At 32.0% G+C, this 20,148-nt stretch overlaps 1 protein-coding gene across 1 annotated transcript; it reads left to right on the top strand.

The window, feature by feature from the left end:
• Nucleotides 1-6,131: 6,131 nt before the first annotated feature.
• On the top strand, nucleotides 6,132-17,656 carry LOC125834439 (MADS-box protein AGL42-like). The gene is made up of 5 exons (XM_049513594.1): nucleotides 6,132-6,313; nucleotides 11,565-11,652; nucleotides 17,113-17,174; nucleotides 17,266-17,365; nucleotides 17,609-17,656. Exons 1-5 carry the CDS (start codon nucleotides 6,132-6,134, stop codon nucleotides 17,654-17,656), a joined length of 480 nt encoding a protein of 159 aa, XP_049369551.1.
• The last annotated feature ends 2,492 nt before the right edge of the window (nucleotides 17,657-20,148 follow it).

Here is a 20,148-nt window from a genome sequence, read left to right as displayed (position 1 = left end):
GGGTCGAACGAACTTTTGTAAGTTATTTAATATGAATAATATATATTAATAGTGAATATATTTATGATATGTATATATATTGATGTCAATTTTTATATTTAATATGTAGAATGACTTTTATAAGTACGTCGCTAAGAATCTAGATAGTTCGGTCCAATTGACACCTAAATTGTCCACTCATATTTGGAAAGAAAAAGTGGTAGGGGGGACACACAAGGGTAGATGCTATGGTATAGGCTCTCGCAACGATGTTAGACGTCTTCAGTCAGGCTTAGAAGGTATTGGATCGTCACGTCAAGCTGAGGCACTTGACGGTGTTCAGATTGCTGCTACGTCGGATCAAATAGCTAAACTTACAGCGGCACTAGCAGAGTCGGAGCAGAAAAGAGTAGCTGAACAAGAAAGCATGAGTGAGACCGTTCAACAAATCAAACAACAAGTGATGAACCTCGCTTGTCGACCTACTACTTCGGCTCCCGATGACACCGACGACGAGAGTGATGAGGATGATTATGTAGATCTCACTCCCTAGTTTAGATCTCTGGATATTTATGAACTTTTTGAAATTTTGAAACGAATTTTTTAATTTATGATTTAGATACTTTTGAATGTTATTTTATGTTTGTTGTTTTATGTTTTGTTTAGATTGTTTATAATTGTGTGTGTTTGATTGAGCTTAATAGTGTAGAATTGAATTGAATTGAATTGCATTTGCAAGTGGGCAGCAAAAGCTGCGAGCTGCTACTGTCAAATATATTGCAGAAAAAATGACGGATAGTGTGGTTTAGTCCGTCGCTTTTCTGGGTTTTAATTTTTTTAAAAACCCAGAAAAGTGACGAACACCGTGGTTTAGTCCGTCGCTTTTATGGGATTTTCAATAATAAAATTTCCACAAAAGCGACGGACTACATTGCCGTTTAGAAATAAAAAAAATGAAAATAAAAATAAAACGACGGAGTCCGTCGCTTTTATTAAAAAATTAAAAATAAAAAAGAGATGCAGTCTATCGCTTTTTGAAAAGTGACGCCGTCCGTCGCTTTTTGAAATGCGACGCAGTCCATCGCTTTTTGAAATGTGACGCAGTCCGTCGCTTTAATAAAAGTGACACAGACCGTCGCTTTTTAAAAAGCGTCGGGTTAAAAAGCGACGGAGGTGACTACGTCATTTTTCCGTCGATTTTGACCAAAAAAGCAACGCAGTCCGTCATTTTTTGACAATTTTTTAGTAGTGAAGTATCTGATGATGAGATACTGAATGTTGAGGAAGAAATATCCAAGAATGAGGAAAATGAATCATTTGATGACGAAGAATGGGACGATATTGAAAATGAAATAACTGAGGAGGAAGAATGGGAGAATGTTGGAATTGAAACAAGCGAGGAGGAATAGTGTAGAGTGAAAGCTAGCTAGTATATATATGTAAGTGTATTTTGCTAATTTTATTGAATTTTTGGTTTTTATATATATTATACATGTAAATTTACATACAGATGTCATTAGGCGGTGACAGTGATAGACATTGTGAGCATCTTGGAGTTAGCCAGACTAAACAGGCTAAAAAGAAGAAATCTAGAAGACCCATAGATCCTGAGGATATTGCAGCATCTATTTCTTCTGCGCCAGAGCACATCAACCATGATACTCATATACTTGTTGTTCCGTTTGATACAGCGGATCCTCAGCAATATTATCCCAATTACCATTGACCAGTAGGTGCTTCCTCTACTTCACAGACAGTGCCTTCAGTATGCTACGAGGACCTACCTTTACATGTTATTCGTTGAGGACGACCCTTATCGGTAGGTACTCCATCTCCCACAGGTGAATCTTCTCAGTTACCTACTATGGGGATTAGAGATTCTAGTATCGAATAGTCAGATGTTATGGCCGGTACGTCTCCATTGACTCAGCGTTATGTGCATCCTGATACATCACCCTCATCTACAGCTACACCTAATGCTATTCCAGATGAGATGCTTTCTCTAGTTCCTGGCCAGAGGACAGACTTATTACTCTTGGGTGAGATCCCAAACAGTATATGCCAGACAATGTTTAATAACTTTAAGGTATATATTTTTTAGTTAAGTTTAGTGTACTTTACTTTTTTTCACTATCGATCTAATTAACATTATTCAATTTTTTTTATTCAGACTATGTGTACTTGGGAGGCGAGGCACAATTATGTTCTTTCGATCACATTTGAGAGAAAGTCATCCGCCAGACTGTCTGTCTGGCTAAAGAAAGTTTGGGATAGTGCTGAACATCCGGATTGAATGTTGCCGCATGTTTTTGATGATCTGGGTCGGTATTGGAACACATACAAGTTTAAGGCAATATCAAACCAAACCAAAAAGGCTAGAGGCAGTCTTAAGGGTGGCTCATTGCACATCGGAGGTGCAAAGTCTGTTGGAACAATTGCAAGAGAGATGGTAATTAGTTCTAATTCAAACTTTTAAATAAATAATTAGTTGATTCATATATATCATTATAAATTTCAGTTTTTAATTTATAAGAAAAAGAATTGGGATGCACTCCCATTGCTCCGGAGGTTTTCAAGACGACTCATGTCAGGAAGAAAGAAAATGAGTCGGATCCGGATGTGCGGGTGGATAAAAGAGCCGAACAAACTTTTGTAAGTTATTCAATGTGAATAATATATATTAATCGTGAATATATTTATGATATGTATATATATTGATGTCAATTTTTATATTTAATATGCATAATGAGTTTCAACATTACATCGCTGAGAATCTAGATAGTTCGATCGAAATGACACCTGAACTTTCCACCCAAATCTGGAAAGAAAAAGTGGTAGGGGGGACACACAAGGGTAGAGTCTATGGTGTAGGCTCTAGAAACAATGTAAGACAACTCCAGTCAGGCTTAGAAGGAATTGGATCATCAAGTCAAGCCGAGGAACTTGATAGTGTTCAGATTGTTGCTATGTCCGATCAAATAGCTAAACTGACAGCGACACTGGCAGAGTCGGAGCGGAGAAGAGTAGCTGAACAAGAAAGTATGAGCAAGACCGTTCAGCAAATCCAAAAACAAGTGATGAACCTCGCTCGTGGAACTACTACTTCGGCTCCCGAGGAAAGCGACGACTACAGTACTGATAGTGAGGATGATTGTGTAGGACCCACTCCCTAGTTTACATCGATAAACTTTTATGAATTTTTTGTAATTTTGAACCAAATTTTGAAAGACTTTATAAGTCTTTAAATTTTGATTTAGATACTTTCAAATGTTATTTTAAGTTTCTTGTTTTATGTTTTGTGTAGATTGTTTATAATTGTGTGTTTGATTGGGCTGAATAGTATAGATCAATTGAATTGCAAGTGGGCAGCAGAAACTGGTTTATTGAATTGCTGTTAAAAAAATTGCAGAAAAAGCGACGGACAACATGGTTTTGTCCATCGCTTTTTTGGGTTTTATTTTTTTTTAAATCCAGAAAAGCGACGGACAGGGTCCTTTGTCCGTCGCTTTTTTGGATTTGCATAAAAAATAATTTCCAGAATATCGACGGACAGGGTCCTTTGTCCGTCGCTTTTTTGGGATTTTCAAAAATCAAATTTCTTCAAAAGCGACGGACTACATTGCCTTTTAGAATTATTTTTTTTAAAAAAAATTAAAATATAGCGACGGAGTCCGTCGCTTTTTGAAAACCGTCGAGCCAAAAAGCGACAGACATAATTGCGTTGCATTTCCGTCGCTTTTGGCCAAAAAAGCAACAGATTGCGACGCTTTTGTCCGTCTCTTTTTGACAGTTTTTTAGTAGTGATATAGCTATAGTTTAAAAAACTAAATTCCCGGCTACAGTTTTTTCAATTCTTGCTATTCGCCTAATTTGTATAAATCTAGAATTTGCATCATTTAGTCCCTGATTGTATAAATCCAAAATTTTGTATATGCTTACCCTAACTATTTCTATACTGTTTATGAAAAAAATCATAATAATAAATTACCATGTTTGTATAGTGAATATACAAACGAAGTTCTGAAAAATTTCTAAATGTATAGATACAGAATTTGTATGAACTTACCCTATTTGAATATTCGCAAGTGAAATATAAAACAGAGAGAATTATACATACCGCAAACTCCATAGCAAATGAAACTATAATTATTAAGCACAATTATCAAAATATAGCTATAGAACCTTATAATGTCTATTATATTTGTTATTTCTGTAACTTTCTCTACTTTATAAGGTCTATTACATTCAATTCTTTCCAAACTTCAGTTATAGAATTAACTAAATATATTATTATTTATTTGTATATATCTAATAATTAAAACCTCTCCATCAAGTTTGACTTTAAACCCTAATTTTTGCCAATCCTATCGATATAAATTTTGATGAAATTATATCTTAACCAATTATTATGTTAATTCATTTTAAACCGTTCAAATTTAACTCGATCCGCTAAGCACAAAAGTAGTGCATAGCACAATAGTCAGTAAAGAGTAGTAGTCTATCTTAGCACCAAAGTGAATAAACACGCCAAACGAAGTTTGAGCCACGTGACTGACTTTATTACTATTGGCCTAAAGTCTCAAATATTTCATATAATAAATAATTATAATGAGTTGTCATCCTGTGATTCGTTGTATGTCGAATCGTGGTACGATGATGTTATTCCCCACCCTACAAATTAATCACTTTTAAACCCCACTCTATGTACACTCTTAATTGGCTACACCAAAATTATACGAAACGTTCTTTTCGTTTTTATTGTGTCATTGCTAAATTATGACTTTAACGGTACTTGTAGTTTTGATGCCCTTTTGAGGGATTAAAAAGGGTAAATTAAAATTTGGGTAATGCTAAATGGCCAAAAAATTTAATTAAAATTTGATTAGAAAACTAAAAAGTCAATAACATCCTTTTTATTTTGAAATAAACTGATTTTTTTCTAATTTTTTAATTAAAATGTACTAAAAATAAAAGGATAAAAATGTTCAAAAAAGTAAAATAACATAGTGTGAAATGTTATTTTTACCATTCTAACCAAATTCTGGCCAAAATGATTTTTCCATAAAATTTGATATGAGTTTTTTTTTTATTGAGTTAATTAGATTGACCTACCAACTTTCATTGTTAAGGGTAGAAAAATAGATGTGTTAATGGTAACATATTAAACCGATTAAATTGCACCGAGTTTACAACTTAAACTCAAAAAAAAAGGAAAATTTCTTCATTTCGCTTTTTCAGGTAATTGTGTTTTAGAACTCCTGTGTAAACAGTAATTTTCTATATAGTACACTCTTCTATTTATCGTAATTTATATATGAACAGTTTTGTTTTAGGTTTGTCAATATAGAATGTAACATTTTTTCATTTATAAATAATTTAGTTTAAGAAATTTCACTTTTCCTAAATAAAATAATTTATAACTATGCATGAAAATGTACTCTAAGATTTGTTTCCATATCCAATCAAAAAATGTTACACTACTACTAAAAACACTATTTTTCCAAAAAAATTCAATGTCTATTTCCACTGATATTTTGATTGAGACGGTGTGAAAAAAAAAAAAAAATAGTCATTGTTTCATATGATAAAATTAGTAAGTTCCCAATTATTTAAGTGAAAATCTATTTCTCATCAGCATTTTTCAATAAGTTAATTCAATAAGAAATGAATAGAAAAATCATATTTTATAACACAAATTTTCTATTGGTACGATAAGGAAATTTTTTGTTTCTAGTTTTGGTACACTTAAATGGAGTGGTATAAAATGATGTATAATCCCATTTGTGGGTGAGTATTATTGTTTGTGTATGATTAATGTCTATTTCAAGATCCACTACCAAAACAAGGTAACAATGAGGTTTTGCTTGTGCTTTTCCTTTTTTGTTGATAGAAAAGGGGCAAACGGAATAACTAAAAGAAATACGATGGAATTAGGAAATATCGGATTCTCTGGTCTCAAAATAAAGAGATGAATACATCAACAATTTTCATAACTTTACTACTTATTCCATTTCCTTTTTTGGGATTCTGGTTTTGGGTAACCTTTCATTCTTGCTAGGGTTTTTTTTGAACATTTTTAATTGATTTCATTCGTATTGAAGGTGAGCTGATAGCTACTCTATTTGATTTCAAAATCTGTTGTGTGCAGGAAAATGGTTCGAGGAAAGGTAGAGATGAAGAGGATTGAGAATGCAACAAGCCGGCAAGTGACTTTCTCTAAACGGAGAAATGGAGTTATGAAGAAAGCTTATGAACTATCAGTTCTTTGTGATGCTCAAGTTGCTCTTATTATTTTCTCTCAAAAGGGAAAACTTTTTCAATTCTCAAGCTCCAGGTAATTTTTCTCTTAGCTAGTAGACAAACATTTTTCTCATTTGATTGAATAAATTTCTAATAACTAGGATTTCCTTTTCAACAACTGAACAACACAATTTCAGAAAGCTTATGATCAACTAAACAAAATTATCCTATCATCAAATATATGACATAAATAATTACTTACTAATTAAGCAAACTCAAAATAAAGTAATCTTCCATTTTATTGTACTTATATCTTTTGTACCAAATTGTAATTCCGATATTTGTTTGATGAAGTAAGGAAGCATGGGCTTTGTGTACTTTCTAATTTTTCAAAGTACGAACAATTTTGCTTTTCAAAATTTGCTCACTGTTCTATCTCTGCCTTTTCTTTTTTTTTTGGTTTCGAACATTACATTGAAGCAACTAAATTTAAATTTGCATCCAAAAATTTCATTTTAGGGATTAAGCTCTTCCTAACAAACTCGAGACCTGGTTATTCTATCTCTCCTTGTTGAGTCTTAACAATTGCATCTTTCTTTGAAAAATACATTTTTAAAGGTTATTTTCCTTCTTAATCCCTAGCAAAACACATTCAATTTCCAATACCACTACTCTATTTTTAATTTAGAAAGAAAAGGAGATGTACCCCCCTCAATATAAGGATTTGGACAAGGATATGAAAATTTTAGGCTGTGGGTAATTATGGCTTACAGGTTACACCTTACAGCAGATGCAACACTATCACATGGGCTCTTTGTACTATTTTATGTAGTTTCAGTTTGCTAGATCGTCTCTTTTCTAGTCATCCACAACTTTTATGTGATATCATGAAAGCCACGTATGGAGGGTCCTAGGTATCCTTTCTTGCTTGCTTTAATTTGGTTGATTTAAAAGAATAGAACAACAAGGTACTTCTAGTATTCATTATTACTTGTACGTGCCAGCCCATCTTTCAAAGTTCTATCACTGTCACTATTTCCTCAAATTATAATTACCTTATCCCTTTGAGTTGAATTATAGGTGAACTACTTCATATATTTTGTCTATGATACTTGCGTATCAATTTAATTTTAGACTTCTCATTTTCGTAAGGATATGAATAAGACCAAACACCAATACATGCAACTCTTAAATATATACTTTTTAATGAACGGTATCATACATAAACATGACCCTTAATATGGCTTCAACGGACAACGCCCTCCAACTTTGATTGTACACAAGTAGATACTTAAACTTGTATAAAATTGAACAAGTAGACACATGTGTCCTACATGACATAATACACGTAGGACGCTACATAGGACACAAAATTGTCATGTAGAATGCCATGTAGAACGAATGTGTCTATTTGTTCAATTTTATACAAGTTTAAGAGTCTACTTGTGCACATGCACCTAAAATTAAAGGTCATAGTTGTCAACTAACGTTAAATTAATTAAGGGTCATGTTTATGTATTATATTGCCTTAATGAACTATGCATGAACAAAAATTTATTATTCAACATCCCCATTAAATTTGATTCATCTCTACAAGAGTCATCTTTAGCTTCAAAAAAATATTAATCTTCAATGACTTTAAGAAAATATACACAACTTGGTATTGAGATTCCATGAACTGATTTCTTGGATATGCAACCTCTAATATAACAAACAAGGTATAGATGACTTATATGTACCAACTTGAAGGGAAATGTTAGAATATTAATGCATATAGGGGTTGTTTGGTACAAAGATTAATAATGTTGGGATTAGTAATGCAGAGATTAATAGTGCATGGATTAGTAATGCAGGGTTTATTTTTACCAAGTGTTTGGTTCATTGTTTCCCACCTCATCTTGTGTTTGGATTAAAACTTTATAAAAAACTTTTTTCCAATTATACCCTTGAATTATTATATAATTGGGTTAAGGTAAATAATTGTCGGACAATATTATTTTTTATGGTCTTCTAACTAGCTATGAGAAGAACAATTTTGTTGTCATAATTGCCTTTTTTTTCACTTAAATTATTTGAGGATAAATAATTGTCGTTTAGTAAATTGATCACTTACAAAATGTCAAATTTCAATTTGAAAAAATAAATAAACTATCAACTTTTAAAATTGAAAAGACGGTAAACAATAGTAAAATTGAATAAACCATCTACATTTACACATAAAAATTGCAAGTTGTAATTTTAATATGTATGCAATTTTATAAATTGTTCAAAATACAAGTAATTAGAAAACAACACAAATATATATATATATATATCAACAAATTATACATTCAATTAAGATCACAAACGTCGTGTGTTGATGTATTTATCTTTTTAATTAGTTAATGTTAAACAACTCACATTTCAAATATTGTATTAATTTGTATTTGATTTATTTAGTAACAAACAACTCTCTCTAAATAATTTCTAAGCTAATTTATTTAAATAAATTTACTAGTACAAATATAAAACATAAAATCAAGAAAATAAACAAAATAATTAAAATGATTTGAGGATATTTGTGTCTTTACATAGACTTATCTCATGGTATTATATCCTATGTATTACTAATACCTTCACATCCTATAATACCATGTAGGAGGTATAACTAAGCCATGTATTAGTTATACATATGCCCAAATTCCTACCAAACATAGTACTAAATAATATCATACATAATATTTGGACTATTTATTTTAATGTGGTCCACCAAACGACCCCATAGTGTTTGATATTGAAAAGGATATATCGTTATGTACTATATGTAGAATATAAGTACAAATAGACTTGGCGTTATAATGTAGATACAAATCTTAATAATATTTTTCTCGTATCTTTAATTCTCACAAATAATACTTAATTATACAAATCTAAATTTGAATCTTAATATATATATATATATATCTAAGGTTATTTGTTTGTACTTAATGAAGATTTTAAATTTAATCAATTAAATTTTAATATTAAGTCTGTTTGTTGTTTACGTCTGAATCTAATCATGCAAATTTATCATTAAGGGATCGTTTGGTAGAGAGTATTAGGAGAAATAGTCAAATGCATTATGTATAATATTATTTAGTACTATGTTTGGTAGGAGTTTTGGGACTATGTATAACTAATTCATCGATTAGTTATATACCCTATACATTATAGGATGTATTACTAATACCTTCCATTTGGTGGTATTAGTAATACATATGATTTTATACCGTGTGATTAATCTATGTAACGACAAAACTATCCCTCAAATTATTTTTATCATTTTGTTTATTTTCTTGATTATATATTTTATATTTGTACTAGTAAATTTATTTAAATAAATAGCTTACAAATTTTAATTTTTAGAGAGAGTTGTTTGTTGCTAAATAAATTCAATACAAATCAATACAATGTTTGAAATGTGAGTTATTTAACATTTACTAATTGAAAAGGCAAATATATCACCACATGTTAATTGAATGTATTATTTGTTGATATATATGTGGTTTTCTAATTATTTGTATTTTGAACCATTTATAAAATTGCATACATATTAAAACTACAACTTGCAATTTTTATGTGTAAATGTAGATGATTTATTAGATTTTACTATTGTTTATTGTCTTTTCAATTTTAAAAGTAGATGATATATCTTTTTTTAATTGAAAATTGACGTTTTGTAAGTGATCACTTTATTAAAATGATAATTATTTATCCTCAAATAATTCAAGTGAGAAAATAGCTAACATGACAATAAAATTGTTCTTCTACTAGCTAGTTGAAGACCATAAAAAAATAATATTGTCCTGCAATTATCTATCTTGACTCAATTACCTAATAATTCAAGGGTATAATTGAAAAGAAGTTTTTTATAAAGTTTTAATCACAACACAAGATGAGGTGTGAGGCAATGAACCAAACAGTTGATAAAAAATAAACCCTTCATTACTAATCCCTGTTGTATTAATCTTTGTACAAAACAACCTATAAGTGTATTTATTTTCTTATTTTATACCTACTAATGGGTTTGAATAGATTTGGATGATTAAGAACTATGACAAAGTCTTAATATCATTAAGCTATCTATTTTTGAATTTCTACCACTACTCCATCAACTTTCGTGGCTAATCGTTGTTGTCATCCACCATTATGTACTAGCAACCACCATTTTCAATCAGAGCATACCATCGCTAATCACCACATATCATTATCACCATTTACAATCATCACTATTAACTATCATTACAATCACTTATTACTACAAAAAAATCGCTATATATCATCAAGCTCGCCATCATTCACCACAAGTAATATCTATTTTTAATGAAAACAAAGCTCAAAAGTCTCAATCTTTATTCATAAAAACACAGATAAGTATTTATTATACCACTATTAGGTATCACTAACATCTATTAGAATTACCAGGCGCCGCCACCAATAACCACCATTAATCATTACTATCGACTACCATCACCACTAGCCACTATCCACGGACAATACCATCCTCAACTAGTACCCATAACCATCACCGATAAAAAAGACCATGATATATCACTATTTAATTTTATTTTTTTGTTGAAATAATATTAAATTTGTACAAAATGTTATTTGGATCTTATATTTTTAAATTTTTAAATAAAAATAAAGTTTGGGAGTTTTTCAAAAATATACGGACGACATAAAATTAAGTCACATGACCCAATATATAATATTAGGGATAAGACACAAGTACCCCTTGACTATGACCGAAATCACAGAGATACATCTTAACTAAACTAAGATTCTATTACCCCTTGAACTCGTTTTTTTTTTGTAATTTTGTATGGCTTACGTGGCACACTCCGTGTCTCCACGCAGTTGTGGCGCATGAGAGATATTTTGATTCCACGTAAGCCAAAAAGATCTACAAAATTACAAAACAAATTGGTTCAGTGGGGTAATAGGACCTTAGGTTAGTTAAGTTATGTCTCTGCGATTTCAGTCATGGTCTAGGGGTACTTAAACCATATCCCTATAAAATCATAGACATTATACAATATCATACTTGAGAAAGTATTATACATAATATAGTAATCTTGTATAAAAGTGTACAATAGTATATAAAAAGTGTGTTAAACACAAATATGAGCTAAATTCTCAAAAGAGGAACTACATGGAATAAATATCTTCTCCCCATAAACATGGAATGTATAGAAAAATAAATAATTTTAATTATCTAATATCCATTAATTACACCTGTTACCTAGTTCAATACATCTTTCATGTTTAGGACGTGTTTTACCTTGCAGAAGTCTTAATAATTACTTTATCTTCTTGGAATAATTCAGCATGCAAAAGACAATTGACAAATATCATGAATATACAAAAGAAACGTTGATCAACATTAACACTTTTGAAGTGGAACAACACATGGAGGTCAGATTTCTTAATTAATTATAATTATCATTACATATTGATACAAAAAGTATTGAAATTGACATGGTTTATTTCATTCCTTCTTTAACTAGAGAATTTCCTTTCCTGAAAGTATGTCACAAAATTGGATTCCTCACACTTGATGGTTGTTTAGTTTGTATATATCTACTTCCAAATTAAGGTTGTAGATCTTGATGGAAAGCTAGTAAAGTAGTTGGTGAACATTTGTACATGATTAGCTAGCTTAGTTAACCAATTAGAGAATGACACATGGATAGTAAATTGTAGACAAGGTCAGTTAGAGAAGATATTTTGTAATCATTTTTCAATCTGAAGAATTTCAATACATAAAATATTTCTTCTCAAGCTTGAATAGGCTAAAGCTCATCAATGGTAACCTAGTAGCTCAATACTCTTTTATAATTGTAGAGAGAAAACACAAATAGTTCTTGAAAATAGCAAGAACTCTTAGATCTCAAGTCAATATCCCTTTTAAACTCTGAAGTGATTACATCCTTACAATCACATATATCATAAATAGGCTACCTAGCTTTGTTCTACATGGATATTCTCCTTATGAGACATTTATGGAAAATCACTTTCTCTTTCTCACCTCAAAACTCTTATTTTGTCTTCGCTATGTCACTAAATGTACCTTTTATTATAAAATTTCTTTCAAACTAGTTCTTGGAATCTTCATGGGCTATTCTCCTTCAAAAAAGGGGTACAAAACCTATGATATTGCTGTGGACAAGTTGATGATATTAACAACCAAATAGAGGGACATAAAGCCTAACCTCCTTTTACATTTTAGGCCAAGAAAGATCCTATCCTATTAAGGTTCTGATCCAGAGATCTTAACAAAACAAAATAACTATACTAATGCATTTAAACTACAATTGTTAATGCATATAAATAAAAATATTCAAGGTGGATCAAATTGTCAGGTATTAGTCTTCTTGTCTCTTCTTCGAAGGTGGGAAAATCGAATTTATTCATCCTAAGAAGACCTTTAGTCACTTCTAGAAGATCCACTTCTTGCAAAAAAATCTTTGGGTCTTGAATTTGAGTGGCATATTTTGCTAGAGCATCTGCCACTTCATTTGCCTCTGTATAACAGTGTTTAACTGTTATATTTTTGTGATTAATTAAGAGTTTTATTTCAGCAATGATACCTAAAATCCTCCAAGGAGGCTTACCAATTCCATTGATCATTTGAACCACTGTCATGGAATCCAACTCAACTTCTAAAGCCTCAAAATGTTGGTTAGAGCACCAAGAAATACCAACTAAAGCAGCTTGAGCTTCACTATAATTAGTGCAGAATTGAGTAGGATATGAGAAGGCCATAATCATGCTCCCCATTTTGTTTCTAAGAATGCCTCCAGCAACCTTCTCTTGATTTTTGATTTAGCTTCCATCAATATTAAGCTTTCAGGTTGTTCCTGATGGCTTAATCCATTTGATCATCTTACATGTAATCACTGTTTTGAAGTTCTCAACCATAAGACAAACTCTGCTCCAATTCCAGTTGTAATATATAAAATTGAATTTTTTTCTCCAAGGCCACCTTAATCTGAAACAAAGATTGAAAACATATATTAGAAACAGAAACTTTTCTATTCTCATATTTTTGAGTGCACCTTGCTTTCCAAATTTCCTAGCACACTATCATCGGAGTGACTCAGAGTAGAAATTTATGGATGATATTCTTTGGTTGCTGTCTCCACCACTGCCAGATGATAGCATTTACTCAGAGGTGGAGCTAGGTGGGAGTTCATGGGTTCGGACGAACCCACTAACTTTTTTGTAGACCCTATATTTGTATTAGAAAATTAAATAAATATATGTATATTAACATGTGAACCCCGAAACAAAATTGATTTAGAACCCCCAAATTCCTAACCTTGGCTCCGCCTCTGATTTACTGTATTCCTATCATGTTAAGTCCCAATGGCATTGAGATGATGTCCCACATATGTTTGGTCATTTCACTTCCTACAAAAACATGGTCAGTTGTTTCTTGACATGCAACCCTACAACAAGAGCAACTAAGACCTTTATGAATATTAAATCTGAATAGAGAAGCATCTAGCTGAAGATTCTTTTTCAAAAGCTTCCACATAAAAAAAAAAAGAGATCTTACCGGGAATTTCATTCATCCAGATTAGTTGAAAATTGGAGGAGAAACATTTTAACTTCTAAGGATTTTAAAGGCAGTGGAACAAGTGAATAAACCACTCCTTACTCAATTTCCATATGGCCTTATCCTCATTGCCAATAGGAATACTATTGATCAAGCTCAAAGTATCCAATGGAACCAAAGCATTGATATCACCCAACTCTCATTGCTGATTAATAATGAAATTATTATCATTAACATTATCAAGCTTCGGAGTACGTAGGATTAACCAATTGATAAAGAGAACCTTTATGTGTCCAATTATCCCACCAAAACATGATATTGCCAAAATTAATCATCTAATTGATATTGTAATCCATTTGTCCCTTGTGCGAAGAAGATCCTTCCAGGCTACAGAGTCTTTAGAAGCAATAACCTTCGAAATAGGATTACTTCTTTGACAATTAACTTTTAAAAAATTCTCCCAAATAGACCAGTGATAGATATTCTTACCATCTTTTTCTCCCCAGAAGAAATTCGCAAACTGTATTTCAGTTTCTTTAAGAGCAACGATAGGAGGCATAAGAGCAGCAAAAGTATGTAGAGCCTGAGATTGGAGAATGTGTTTAATAATCACAGCCTTACCTCTCGGAGACAAAACTTTGCCTTGCCAACCTGCAATCTTGTTCAAAATCTTTTTGGAAATATCAGAGAAATTTGAAATACTTTTCCTACCACAATATATAGGACAAAGACGATTGCTTATAACCAGTCCACCTTTTGAACCTTCTGTTAAGCAATCTATCAGTCTTACTGTGAGTAAGAAAGAAAGTTTTTTCTTGATTAATCTCTTGTCCTGAAGCTTGTTGATACAAATTCAATTGTTTCATAAGAAACTTAATCTTGCACTTATCGCCAGAAGTAAACAAAACATTATCATCAGCATAACTAAGGTGATTAATCAGTGGTCCCTTGTTATGCATAGAGAAATTAGTAAACCTCTGATTATGATTCAAATAATTCAAGGCTCTAGAAAGAGTCTCAGCAGCAGTAATAAAAAGATCAGGAGATAAAGGATCACCTTGTTTTAGACCCCTGGTTGATTTAAAGAAACAAAATCTTATCCCATTAACGATCACAGAGTAACAATTGTTTGCAAGCATTCGGTAATTAAACCATTTCAATAAAAACCTCAGCAAAGCCCATTTTCCTAAGAACAGAAGTTAGACAGTTCCAACTTCCAAGATAGTTTATCATAAGCTTTAGACATGTCTAGCTTAATGACTACATTGCAACAAGTAGTTTTAGATCTAATATTATGTATTCTCAGAGATTTGTCTACCCTTGACAAAGCCGGATTGATTTTCAGAAATGATCCTCGGGAAAATGCAATTGAGTCTCAAAGCTAAAATTTTGGATAAAATCTTATTAGAGAAATTGCTAAGACTTATAGGTCAAAGTTTGGAAAAACAATCAGGGGAAGTAACTTTGGAAATTAAAGTTAAACATGAATGAGTAAAGAATTTAGTGAGCTCGGTACCTTGAAAGAAAGAGATCACAAAAGATACCACCTCAGCCTTGATGATGTCCCAACAAAACTGAAAGAAATGACCATTGAGTTATATCTTCTTAGGATAAAATGAAAAACCATTTATGGAATAGTGGCAACACAAATTACAGGACTCTAATAGACACAACAAATAAAGCAAATCATAAATCACAACATTATTTTATTTTTATGCATAAATGATGGTAGGAAGAAGAGTATTTATTGTATATTAGTCCCTAAAATCTGAGGCAAAACCACTAAATTAAAGTTATAGAGAATGAAAAGCGAGTCAAAGAGATGCAATCTAAAAGGTATTTTTTTTGGTGTAATCTAAAGATACATTTTTTCATTTTTCATTCACACCTTAAAATCTCCAACAAGTCTCACGTGAGTAATTGGTCTCCTTATAGGAATTTGACAATCTCCAACCTATAAGTTAATTTTTGAGTTTGATGTAGTCTCAAGATCCATTTCTTCAAGTATCAAAGTTAGACCTATTCAACTTCATTGTTTATAATGTTTACCTGTGTTCACGCTCTAAATGTCCAGTCTTGGGTGTTCGGATTGTGGGGGTAGGGTAGGGGGTGGTGGTGGTTGTGGTGTTGGAGTTCCACATCATTTGTTGTATGGGAACGTGGATTCATTATATTATTTTGGATAATCCTTTCCTCATGAGTTAGATTTGTGGTTGAGTTAGACTCAAATATCATATATTTACATGGTATCATAGCTAAGTTCATTCCCATTTGAACTTCTTATTGTCCATGCTCCGATTGGGTTTGTACATGAAGGGGGTGTTAGAGTAGGTTAAAGTCTCTCATTGGTTAGAGAATGAACTGATAGTTTTACTTATATGGACTTTGACAACCCTTCCTTCATGATTTTGTTTTCTTTACATAATATCAGATCTATCGTAATTTTTTATTCACTGATGTTGGACCCTCATATTGTATTGTTCATGGTCTAGTTAACTTGACCTGGGTGTGCAAGGAGTTTTAAGAGTACCACATCAGATATAGAATGTGTAATTGGTCTTTTTATATATATTTAGATAATGCTCACCTTATGAGCTAGTTTTTTAGAGTTGAGTTAAGTTTAAGATCTATTTCTTTACAAATCAATTTGACATGGTATTAGAGCTAGACTAGTTTGATATAGGGCCAGGATCCAGAACAATTGCAGAAGGTTTCAGTCCATGAATGTGCACCCACTAGACTGAATACTGAAAACCCAACTGTCCAGATTTGGGTGTGAGAGGGAGTGATGAATTGAATGAATCTCATATCGGTGAATGACAAGAACCTTGGGATCCTTATAAGGCTTGAACAATACTCACCTATGAACTAGTTTTTAGAGTTGAGTTAGACTGAAGATCCATTTCTTCGCGCAGTATTTGAATAAGGTCCATCCTAATTCATTGTTTCTGATGTTGGGTTCATGTTTTATATCGTGGAGTCCCACATCATTTGTGGGATGGGAACATGAACTCCTTATATGATCTTGGACTATTCTCCTCTCATGAATCATGATCCCATTTTTAGGATTGAGTTAAACCATATCTTTACTATTCTTGGCAAATAATGATGATTCAACTGGAATTTCCCTTCAAGATATTAATCCATATTGGTGATCTAGGCTTTTGTCTAAAAATATTGATATACATTAATATTTCGTAGTCATTTGTTAACATCTAGAATAATGTCATGAAATTTATGGTTTATATTCCTCATTTGTTGCATCTCATCATCTGTTGTTGGTTTTGTTCCATAATTTATTTCATGATTTGCAGCAATTGAAGGAAGAAACAGCAAACATTGCAAAGAAGATAGAGATCCTTGAAATTTCCAAACGGTATTGTAGTCAGTCTTAGCAGTTAGGTTTTCCAGTTTGAATGTAGTCTCTTTTTAAACAATTTCTTGGCGTATTGAATTTCAATGCTTAGGAAGCTTTTGGGGCAAGGCATTGGATCATGTTCAATGAATGAACTTCAAGAGATCGAAAACCAGCTAGAGAGAAGCTTGAAGATCATCAGGGCGAGAAAGGTATTACTCTCATCCTCATATAGTTTGACTTGACACGCAGTTTAAAAAGAAAGAAAGAATTTTGAAATTTGTGTTTAAAATTATTACTAAATATAAATGTGTTATTCTTTTCTGATATTGACTTAAAAGAAAAGTAAATCATATAAATTGAGATAGATGAATAATTAATATGTAATTCAGCTTAGCATGTTTAAATGATTTGAGTTCATTGGTTAACCAATTCTTATGTTGGTCATTTTCTAGTCTCAATTATTCAAGGAAGAAATACAACGGCTAAAAGACAGGGTATGATGATACAACTTCAATGCAATTTTACTAGTACTTGCTAATTTAATTTCACTGAATTAGCAAACACCCTTTTGTTTTCCTCTTGTGCAGGAGAGACTACTGCGTGAAGAAAATGCAAGGTTATCTGAAAAGGTGAACTCTCCCATAAATCTTCCTTTTCGATTTGAATTAATAATAAGACTCTCGATTTCAATTTGTTTGTGTTACTTTTTTTCTTTAGTTTGTTTCAAAAGGAATATCTTTTTCATTTTTTGACAACTTTTTAGATTCAACTTTCTACTTGGCATGTTTAAGATTATAAGATTAAAAAACATTTTAGTACATCCTACGTATCTTTAGTTTAACACCCAAGATTCAAAAAAATTCTTTACTTTTTTAAATTTCGTGTCAAGTCATATCCAGTGGCGAAGCCACCCTATCTTTAGGGGGGTCATCCGATCCCCCTTCGGTGGAAAATTATATTATTTTTACATGGTTAAAATAATTTTTTATGTATATATAGTAGATGTTGAACCCCCTTAGGCTACTTCGTGTGCTATTTCTTTAGATTTTGAACCCCCTAATTAAAAGTTCTGGCTCCGCCACTGGTCATATCCTAACAAACAAATTGAAACTGAGAGTAATAACATATCACCTTGTCAAGTGGAAGCTTATGTTTATAGAACGACTCATGTAGTTACCCGTTCAATATTTCCTCTTTCCCCTAACTAGTATCCACATATTGAAAATGTTGCTGGGACTTCTTCAAATGTCGATGCATGGGTCTGTTGGATCCTTGAAAAGTGCCTTTTTTAAAGGATTTGATCGATACAATAATAGTTCTAAAGAGTTCAAGCAACATATCATTTCAACATCCGTGCATGTAAAGACTTTTTATGCTACAAGTAAATTTTAAACCAGTTATAGAAGATAAATTACTACTCCTTCTGTTTAAAAAAGAATGACATCATTTCCTTTCCTTTTTAGTCTATTTCAAAGGGAATGAACTTTTTCTTTTTTTTGGTAAAATTTTAATTTCAGCTTTCCACGTGACATTTTTTAGGCAACAAGATTAAAGGGAAATTTAGTACATTTGACATAACTTTAATTTAGGACCACACGATTTAAAAGTCTTTTTTATTTTCTTAAACTCTCTGTCAAGTCAAACAAGACCACTCTTTTTGAAACGGAGAGGGTACAATTTATCCTTGGTCTTGTCAATATATTTACAAGAACGCCTTCCATGTAGTGATGAACAATCTGTTATCATAATCTTGTTGGTTAACATCGAGATTTACTTTATCAACGACTTATTATGTGGGGAATCTTAGTAACTCAATTGGTTGACTACCTGAACTTTTACCTTGTTGGGGACGGTTTGATTTTCCACATTGAAGACGACTTATTATGTAAATATTTCTTGCACCATCAAACATAAACTCTTCAACTACATGTGTTTTTGTTGAGAATTCTTATAAAATCATGATGATGCTAGTGTGGACGAGTAAGGCCGGCAACATTAGAACTACCGGTTGAGTTAACACGAGCAGCCCAACAGACAGAAAAGGACAAGTGTAGCCGGGTGGAGACTGATTTGAATATTGGCATTCCAAACATTGGTTGGTCGTAGAAATATTTGTGGAGACTCTTCTAAGTTAGTTATACTTGAGCATGCATTAATATAGAGTATAAGGGCATGCAAATTCAACAAATAAGATATGCCAATATGAGTGCAATATCTCAGCTTCTAGGTAAATAAATGTATCTACATATTATTTCTATGAACAAAGGTTGTGAAGAAGCCTAACTTATTGCATAATAGTAATATGTTTTCTTCAATTCATCAAGGATTGTTGGCTTTTTGTAAAGGAAGAACCTAAAGTAGAGGCAATGGATCATTTTTTCAACTACTAATACACTATTTAATTTGAGGCTCGTTAATTAGGCTTGAAAGAGTGAATTATGAGTGAAATAAAACAAAGTGTTGGGCTTGTTTATTTACCTTATAGAGAAAGGGGAACGATACGCTATTAAAATAGAAATATATATACCATTTAGCCTTACTTAGTTGATACATTTAAAAATCTACCGGCAATTCACTATGAACAGACGACCATAGAAATATAGGCATTAAGAATAGTCGAGTAATATTAGAGTAGTCAAAAAAAAAAAACGCTCAATATGTGTCACGACCCAAATCGTCGTGATTGGCACCCACACCAACCCTCCAGTGGGAGAACCACTAATACAACCCAACTAAGCAATTTTAAGAAACTATACCATTTAAAGATACAGAAGCAGGTTTAAATGATGAACTAAAAGTGGAGTTCCCATAAACTGTGAAGCTTTAAACAAAACAACTAACATAATCATCGCGGAAGTTCAACCCATAGAACTGAAAGTCATTGTACCAAAACTCTGTTAACCAACAAGTCTAAGAAAAAGGGGGTGCAACCCCGGAAACTAAACATAACAAATCTAAACATATAGTCTGAGTCTGAAAAAAATGGACTAAA

Source organism: Solanum verrucosum, unplaced genomic scaffold, assembly GCF_900185275.1.
Source record: "Solanum verrucosum unplaced genomic scaffold, falcon-dt-bn FXZP01000279.1, whole genome shotgun sequence".
NCBI classification, from domain to species: domain Eukaryota; kingdom Viridiplantae; phylum Streptophyta; class Magnoliopsida; order Solanales; family Solanaceae; genus Solanum; species Solanum verrucosum.
This window is presented reverse-complemented; position numbering and strand designations above follow the sequence as displayed.

Excerpts from the sequence above, each read along its gene's own strand:
- LOC125834439 (XM_049513594.1), top strand. The coding sequence starts at position 6,132 with ATGGTTCGAGGAAAGGTAGAGATGAAGAGGATTGAGAATGCAACAAGC. Across the intron at positions 6,314-11,564 it reads TTTCAATTCTCAAGCTCCAG|CATGCAAAAGACAATTGACA; the intron begins GTAATTTTTCTC and ends GGAATAATTCAG. Across the intron at positions 11,653-17,112 it reads AAGTGGAACAACACATGGAG|CAATTGAAGGAAGAAACAGC; the intron begins GTCAGATTTCTT and ends CATGATTTGCAG.